At 40.9% G+C, this 8,565-nt stretch overlaps 1 protein-coding gene across 1 annotated transcript; it reads right to left on the bottom strand.

Moving 5' to 3' along the window:
• Positions 1-358: 358 nt before the first annotated feature.
• Positions 359-5,941, bottom strand: NDUFB4 (NADH:ubiquinone oxidoreductase subunit B4). Its single transcript, XM_074214600.1, has 3 exons — positions 5,710-5,941; positions 2,512-2,658; positions 359-542 (listed from the first exon to the last, which is right to left on the bottom strand). The coding sequence occupies exons 1-3, from the start codon at positions 5,881-5,883 to the stop codon at positions 480-482; spliced, it is 384 nt and encodes a 127-aa protein (XP_074070701.1). The 5' UTR covers positions 5,884-5,941; the 3' UTR covers positions 359-479.
• Between the last annotated feature and the right edge of the window lie 2,624 nt (positions 5,942-8,565).

Raw genomic sequence — 8,565 nt, 5'->3', positions numbered from 1 at the left:
CTAGCCACGCCATCAAGATTGTTTTCAAGGGAACTTATGAACCTGCAGTCATGTCAGATAAGGCAGGTAAGGTACTATAGCAAAAGGATTATTCTGGGGGAAGTTAGCCACAAGAACATGCAGTACCACTTTGGGGAGTTTCCCAAGGTATGTTGGAACACTTTCAAATTGAAGAATTATAGAAAAGAAAGCAGTATGCCTTCAGTCTTTGTTTTTTATATGACTTGAAAACAGAAATCATAAGAAATAGGAATACTATCTGTACAACTTCCCTCATAGTATTATTAGAAAAAAACAAATGAAAAAATATAGGAGAAAGACTTGAAGAAAAATAGAAAGTACTGTTAAGAAAAAGAGATTGTTTAATGAATACCATAAAATTTATTTATGGATGAATTCATCTTTTGACAAGATGTACAATACAGTGACTTAAATACCTAACAATCTTATGTTAGTCACATTTCCACATTTCCACAGACTTAATAAGTGATGCTTAGTGGTCTTTCCAATTTTCCTTCTTGAATAAGTTTTTCTCTCTTGTCCTATAGACAGGAAAAAAAACACATTAAATATAGAAATATACCTCAATATAAATCAAAAGTCAATTCTAAGAAAAAAAAATCAAAGCATGTCAAAGTTTAAAAATATTTTTAACCACAAACTAAGGTTTGAATATTTATAACTTTAGTTCCAGATATCCTGAGAAGTCTCTGGAATAGAAGGGCAAGTACAGAGTCAGGAAGAATCAAAAACCTCCCTACTCCTCAGACCTCTCATACTTCTGATTGCAAAAATCAATGATTGATTTAACAAACCATATTACTTACAACAGTAGCTATACAACTAAATAATTATTATTGATATCTATATATCCTCCTTTAGATCTTTAAGTCATTCATACTTTACTATAATGGAAAAGTAGACCATGAGACTCAATGGAAGTTAGCAGCCTTCCTCGGGAATGGAAATTTAGCTCTCCCAATCATTACTCCTCATTAAGAACAAAAGAAAAGAGAAATAATTTTAGAGGATGCTACACTTATGCAGAGGGTTGATCTTGGTAGGATGTTACAATAGGGTACTTGGGAGATCTAGAGGGCTGAATAATACTCTGAATTACCAAAAACAACAAAGCTTTTCTCAGGATGAGGAAAATGCAAGAATGTTACCCTGATTATTAAAAATGATTATTCTGTTTATATGGAAAATTAGGTAGAATTAACAGTAACTTGGTCAATTTGTCCCTTCCAGGAACAGCTCACCCTGGTCAACAGCTAAGTGATCATGACGTTTTTCCTTCATTCTCAAAGAATACCATCGGGAAGATGATGTCATGAAAAGCACATGAATTGAATTTGAGTGAGGTGGTGTTGTGCTGAGTCACCAGCCCCATTTTCTCCTCCAGTTATGTGAGGCAATCAGAGTCAAGTGACTTGACCAAGGTCACACAGCTAGTCAAATGTCTGAGTCTGGATTTGAACTTCAGGTCTCCTGACTCCAAGGGCAGTGCTCTATCCATTATGCAACCTAGTTGTCTTAATAGCTAAGTAAAGTAGCACATTAAAGGAAGGCTTCCTTTTCTTATCACTCAATCAACAAACCAGAGAAGTTTCCTGTTTTTAAAGGGGAGAGAGAAGGGAATTTCATACTAGGGAAATAAAAAAAACGTCCTCATGGAGGCAGTGGCATCAGAATTGAACTGTGAAAGGAGCTATGGTTTGGGAGTGTGGCATGGGGTAAACACTGTCCTGACTCTACTGATTCAGGCAGAGAAGTGAACTACTTTCCTCTAATGGACTTCAAATTCAACTCCTTTCTTCAAGAGTCAGGAGGAAAAACTGAGAAGGAAGGAACTGAAATAGAAAACAATTGAAGCTCTAAATAGGTCTAGAATCAGGGTTCAATAGCCTGTCTTCTCCCTAACCCAAGATTATAGATTGACTTAATCTGCTCAGGAAAAGGAACACTCATAAAAGGAGGGTATCCACAAGGTGTCACAAACTGGCAGTCAGTTTGTTTAATAATTCATATTGCAATATTTGTTTTCTATTCATAAATGTTCAATATTTCAGGTTTGCGATGAGTTAGATCATTGAGCATTCTTATTTCCATATTCCATTTCTCAATTCTAAACAATTCATCTACAAAGGAATTGGACCTGGGGGCTTCCTGGACTATAAAGGTCATGGATATTTAAGCTACTCATCGCAACATATAGCTAAAGGGCTGACTGCAGATTAAAAAAAAAAGATTCCTGAAATCAGCTAATTTTTCATTTCTTATAAGAGTAGAATTCAATAGAGAAAAAAAGGCTTATTAGTCAAATTTACTATGTTTATGGATGCTGAGTTATGGACCGAGGGAATCCCAGCTGATATGTGGACTTCAATTCTAAGCTGCTACCAAGACACTTATGTAGTCTTCCAGGAAAAGAGATGAGGCAAGAGGTTAACAACATACTACATTTAACAATTCACTATTTATTAAGCTAAACGGTACTCTATAACTTACCCTATCTGTTTTAAAAACATAATACCAGAAGAAAAGGGGGCCAATTCCAAACACAGCACCTAATAATGAGGTCTTGGGAGTGGGTCTGAAATTGGGGTAGATATTTGCAGTTCTTGCATAAGTCCAACGAAGCAAAGCAGGATCTTCCTAAAGTAAAGAACATAAAAAATGGTCAGATTGAATCAGAAAAATTCCCATTTAGCCGGGTACTCTAATGTTGGCACAAAAGATGTTTTATGAGGAAACATGATTTAAAAAAAGTCATCCCAAGAGGTTAGAAACTCGCTCTGAATATTTCTAAAATGTTTTTGAAAAAGCATGTACATCTCATTCATTCATTCCAAAGCTATCTAGCACTTGGACTTCCATCCTAATGAAACTTCTCAAAAAAAACTTTTGGTCCAAGGACTGTCTCCTTTCAGTGTCAAAGGAAACATACACCCAATTTTTTCCTATTATGATTACCTTACCTTTACACACCCCTTTCATTTTTCTAACGTTAAAGTTCTAGTTTAGCCTATTCTTATACACAAGTCTCTCCACTTCCCAGTACATTTCATTTTCCTCTTCCTCAGATATTTGCCATGCATTTCTTGGGATATGACATTTATAACTGCACACAGTATTCAAGATGCAGGCAAATCATGGGTTTTGTATTAAGGTAAGATTAAAATTTGGTTTCTATAATTGTTTCTTAATGATGGCTAGAATTAATTGTTCTTTCCAGAGTAACTAACATGTATATAGCCCTTCAGGTATAGCATAAAAATGTCTTTATTTGATCCTCTCAACAACCCTAGGAGGTAGATACTATTATCTCCATTTTACAGATGAGAAAACTGAGGCAAATGGGTAAGTGACTTACTCAGGCTCACAAAGTAGCTCACAAAGCTACTATGTGTCTAAAGATGCATTTGAACTCAGGTTTTCTTGACTCAGGTCCTGTATTCTATTCACTGTGCCACCTAGCTGCCCTTGGGCAGATATAATCAGAATTGTAAAAACTGAACCAATCGAATGACTCAGAATTTAGTTTCTTATGGTTAATATTTAATGGGTTCATCTTCCTAATTATGATTATAAAATTAAAAAATTTATAATACAGGCTTGCCTTTTAAGTCATTAAAATAGCTTATTGAAGAAAAGTATCCTTAGCCAACAAAACTGCAGTTCATAAGACAAACAGTAATAATATCTGTGGTTTTGATTGATGAACACTATCCTAACAAAAATAACAATTACATGTAATTACAAGTATTGAAATGTAAACAGTCCACTCCCAACATGTCTTCACAAGTAATTATTTCAATTGACTGACAAGATAAAATAACCAAATCACCAGTTTCCTGAAGGAGAACATTTGCAAATTAATTGAATGTGAAAATAAGCTGCTTTAAAATATATTCTGTATCTCTCTAATTTGTGTACATATTTATCTAGATGCTATGAAATATTATGGTTTTAATGCAGATTTTATAAAACAAAAATCATTAAGTCAACCAATCAATTAAGCATTTATTAAGTGTTATTTATTATCATTCATTCCCACTAGGTAAAAAAAAACCCTTGGAATAAATAATTAGTCAAAATAAATTCCCACACTGACCATGTCTAAAAATACCTATCTCAAACTCCTATTTCTCACCATATGTCTTCTGGAACTATGGTTGGTGGTTGGTTGTCATATAGATCTAAGTTCTTAAGTCTTTTAAAGTTGTTTGTCTTTATAATGTTGTTACTTTATAAACTGTCCTAGTTCTGCATCAATTTTTCTAAGTCGCCTAGGTTTCCCTAAAAACCATATCCCTTTCATCATTTCTTAAAGCTTAATAATAATATGTTACAGTTATATACTCAACATTCCAATGAGATAGATAGGTGTAAACATTATTCCTACTTTATAAATGGTTAAAAAAAAAAAAAAAAACCCTGAGACTCAAAGTGAAGAGATTTGCCCACCATTATAGGGCTAGTAGGAGGCAGCTAGATGGCTCAGTGGATAGTGGATGAGCTGAGTTCACATCTTGCCTCAGACACTGAATACCTCTGAGACCCAGGGCAAGTCACTTAAACTCAGTTTACCTTAATCCAATGGAGAAAGAAATGGCAACTCACTCCAATATCCTTGCCAAGAAAAATCCCATGGACAGTATTGGAATGTTATGGTCCAAAGGGTCATAAAGAATAGGAAAGACTGAATGTCAAATAGGATCAGGGCCAGGACTATAACCTTGGCCTTCTGGCTCCCTAGATCACTATTTATTTCTATTACTTCCATGTCTTCTCTACCTAGAAATACAGTCCAGGCATCTTGAGAGAACCAAGGTTTTCAAATTCCTGAGACAGGTGAGTACTACCAGCTTCCTAGTTGCAGGAAGAATTCCTTCTCAGAAAGAGGTTGTTTTGGAAAATTACCTGCGTAGTTATAAAACTCAAACTGATTAGTTTACATGGCCCTACTGTAGTTATAGGAAAAGAGCTCAACATAACCACAGCAATACTTATTGCCACAGGCATCAGGACTTTGGAATCTAAGTTCCTATTTACACTCTCCCTCTTCATCACTGGAAAGGTCTCGAGAATATTGATCTACGTCTGGTGTCTTTACCCCATGTAGCAGAGCTCTGATTTCAGCTCCTTCCTCCACAAAAGGCAGGCAAGAATCAGCCCAGCTGACTACAAGGGTTGTTGGAGGTGGCCAAGGCACGTTGCTTTCTTAGGGGCCTGTTGTGTCCGGGCTATAAGGAGGCGCCAGAGCACAGGGCAGACCCGGAGGCGCTGTCTGAGCCGCGTTTTCTGGGAAGGGGCGGCTGGGGGGCACAGTGGGGAGGAGCGGGGGTCTGGAGGGCCTCGGAGGCTGGCTGGCTGTGGGGCCTGGGGCTTGTGGCGGGCCCCGCCCGCCTGGCATCCAGGGCCGTCTGCAGCCGCCCTGATTCGTGCCCGGCCGCCGGCCCCGGGGACCCCGGAGGAGAGGGTGAGGCTGGTGACTTGGCGCAGCCCCCTCCCTCGAATCCAATCCACGTGCTTGTCACGGCGGCCCCTCGGAGGCAGACACGTGCTGGGCACCGCGCCAAGGCCCCGGGGGGGCAAAGCGAGGGGCATGCCGCCTCCGCCCCCCAAGGAGGGCCACGAGGCGTCCCGGGGGCACTGCGGCCGGTGGGGCAGCCCGGGCCCGCGACCCCGGCCCCCGCCACTCACTATGATCCCCTTGCGGTGAGGGTTGTCGTACTGCAGCAGGTACTGGCGCTTGAGGCGGGCGCGGATGGCCAGCCGCTCGTTCTGCGCCCGCCGGGCCTCGGGCGATGTGTCGTACTGCGCCGGGTCGAGGGTCGGGGGCAGGGTGGCCAGCCGAGAGGGCACGTACTTGGACATCTTGGGAGCGCGGCGGGGCGCCGGCGCCTGCGCGAATCCTACAAGCCCTCCTGCCGGAAGTTCCGCGTCCTGCGGCGCATGCGCGCCGGCCTGCCCTCGCTTTGACCTTTGCGTCTCGGTGCGGGGTCCGGGGCTGAGCCAATCGGCTCTCGGAATCCTTTCTCCTGGCTTTCCTCGCCCCGCGCTGACTGCGGTGCGCACGCGTAGACGTGTCGGGTCGCCTTCGCGTCTCTTTTGTCCTTGGAGCGGGCTTCTGCCTCAGACCGGAGTATATCCTCTAACCTGCTGCAGTGGGAGCCGGCTGTTAAATTTTCAGGTTGTTAAAACTTCATAATCCACAAACGCTGAGGTGGCAACCGTTTACTTCAGAAAATGATGAAGAAAACGATTTCATACAAGTCATACTGGAACGTTTGTCCTGAGGACATTTTCCCCTAGTCAGTTGTTAAAGAGTATTTACTTGCACCCCCAGCCTGGCCGCGACAACTGCAGCTCTGTGGTTTCATTTTTTTTATTGTCCCTCTTGCGACTCTATTCTCTTTACCTCAGTTTCCAAACTTGTACAATGGGGTTGGACTAGGTAACTTGGGAGCTCCCGATTCCAGGGTGTCCCACTGTCTGCAACAAAAGAATTGCAGCTGCAATTACACCTTACTTCCTCTAGGATTTCTGCTCTACTTTGCCATCAACCAATCCACAAACATTTATTATAATCACCTATGCTCCCTAGGGTCTGGGGATGCAGAGGCAAAACTAAAGCAATCCTTGCCTACAGAAAACATCATTGTTTTATTTTCCAAAAGAACAATTTTTTGGAAAGTCATGTAAAGAAAAATAGAAAGTTGATCTGAATTGAATCTTGACAGACCGAAAAGTCTGCTCTCCGGTATTCTGCCAGATGTCTCCACCCAAATTTTCCTTAGGCTTCTCAAACTCAAAATGTCCATTTTTCTTTTCCTCCCAAACTGCCCTCCTCCTAATGCCTCTAATTCTGTAGAGGTTACCCCTAACTTGCAGTCATCCAGAGTGATTCTCCGACTCCTTGCTTTCCCTGGAAGCCCACATCCTCTCCCAAAACAAGTCAGTTGCCAGATCTTGTTGACTCCATTCATTTCCTCATCCCCAGAGTTGACAATCTGACACTCCTTAAGCCCATGTAGTTCTCCTGTTGAAGAAGCACTGCCTCTAGGATAGGAATCAAGTTGGGGTTTTTTTTGGTTTTTTTTTTTTGGTTTGGCCCTTCACAAACTGATTCCAACCCAACTTTCCAAATTGATTCTGTGAGGGGCAAAAGTACTGACTTTTCAGAAACATAGTGCTAAATTAGTCTAAGCCATAGGCCTCAGTTTCTATTTCTCAAGAATCAGGTGAGTGTGAGAACCCAGATCTCCAGCTAGAAAAATTATGTCACCCTAACCATATAAGATATAAACAAAGACAGACCCTCCTGGGAAAGCTTGGATACACTCCCCTTCTCTTGGGATCATCAAGTTTGACCAATTGTTGTAAGGGTCGGCAGAAAAGAGGAGGGGAAGGGGGTTGTGCTTTTTGTGTTTTTTTTTAACCCTACTTCAGCTTCTGTAATTCGGCTTTTCCTGCTCTCTCTCTTTCATAGAGAGTTAGGAACTGCCCCCTTCTTTCAAGAACCAAATTAAATTTTAACTCTTTGCTGCCACTTTGAGAGGGCTCCAAGTAGTCAATTTGGTTTAGGGTTTCAATGCCCTGTACAGTTTTGCATTATTCCATTTTTTCAGACTTCAAGCAAATTTTCTTGGCCTCATGGATGACATTTCATCTCCTTCTTCCATACCTAAACCTGTGAACTACTGAAGAGCAGGAGCTTCTTTTGCCTTTTTTTGTTTTCCAGGTGCTTAACATAGGAGCTAGTACTACATGCTTAATTAACCTGATTGACTGACTGACTCTCTACTCCACTTCTAGGATGAGCTTCCTGCTCACTTCTGCCTCTTAGAACCCTTGTTGCTGTTGTTCAGTTGTTTCAGTTATTGTCTGGCTCTTCATAACCCTATTTAGGATTTTCTTGTTAAGGACTCTGGAATGGTTTGCTATTTTCTTCTCCAGCTCATTTTGCCAATGAGGAACTGAGGCAAATTGGGTTAAGTATCTTGCCCAGGGTCATGCAACTAGTAAATACCTGAATTCAGATTTGAGCTTTAGAAGATGAAATTCTGATTCTAAACCTAAGACTCTGTCCACTTCACCACCTAGTCACCTTCAAGCCCCACATCAAAGAGTTACCTCCCAATCCTGGAGGCAGTTACAGTGGTTAGAATGACCCAAGTTCAAATCCATCAAAATATTTACTATCTTCAAGACATTGAGAGAGTCACTTTACTGCTGCCTGCCTCATTTTCCCCAGATCATAAAACAGGGATAAAAATACCACCCTCTTCCTAAGCTTGTTGTGAGATTCAAATGAAGTGATATTTGTAAAAAATTCTAGCACAGTAACTAGCACAAAGAAGTCTCTGATCTCCCTTAATCATTTTCTGTTATTTTTGTGTATACATACTCACAATCGATATACAGAAGCAGCATGGGAGTGAGAAGCGTCAGAGAATCCTAATTTGACTCCTAATTCTACACCTTGTGACCTTAGAGACAGAAGTGATGGGCACTTCCACAGTTTCCAATTCTTTGACACTATAAATCAATATTTTT

This window comes from Macrotis lagotis, chromosome 1 (genome assembly GCF_037893015.1).
Source record: "Macrotis lagotis isolate mMagLag1 chromosome 1, bilby.v1.9.chrom.fasta, whole genome shotgun sequence".
Lineage (NCBI taxonomy): Eukaryota > Metazoa > Chordata > Mammalia > Peramelemorphia > Peramelidae > Macrotis > Macrotis lagotis.
The sequence above is the reverse complement of the archived record's forward strand: the minus strand, read 5'-3'. Positions and strand labels throughout refer to the sequence as shown.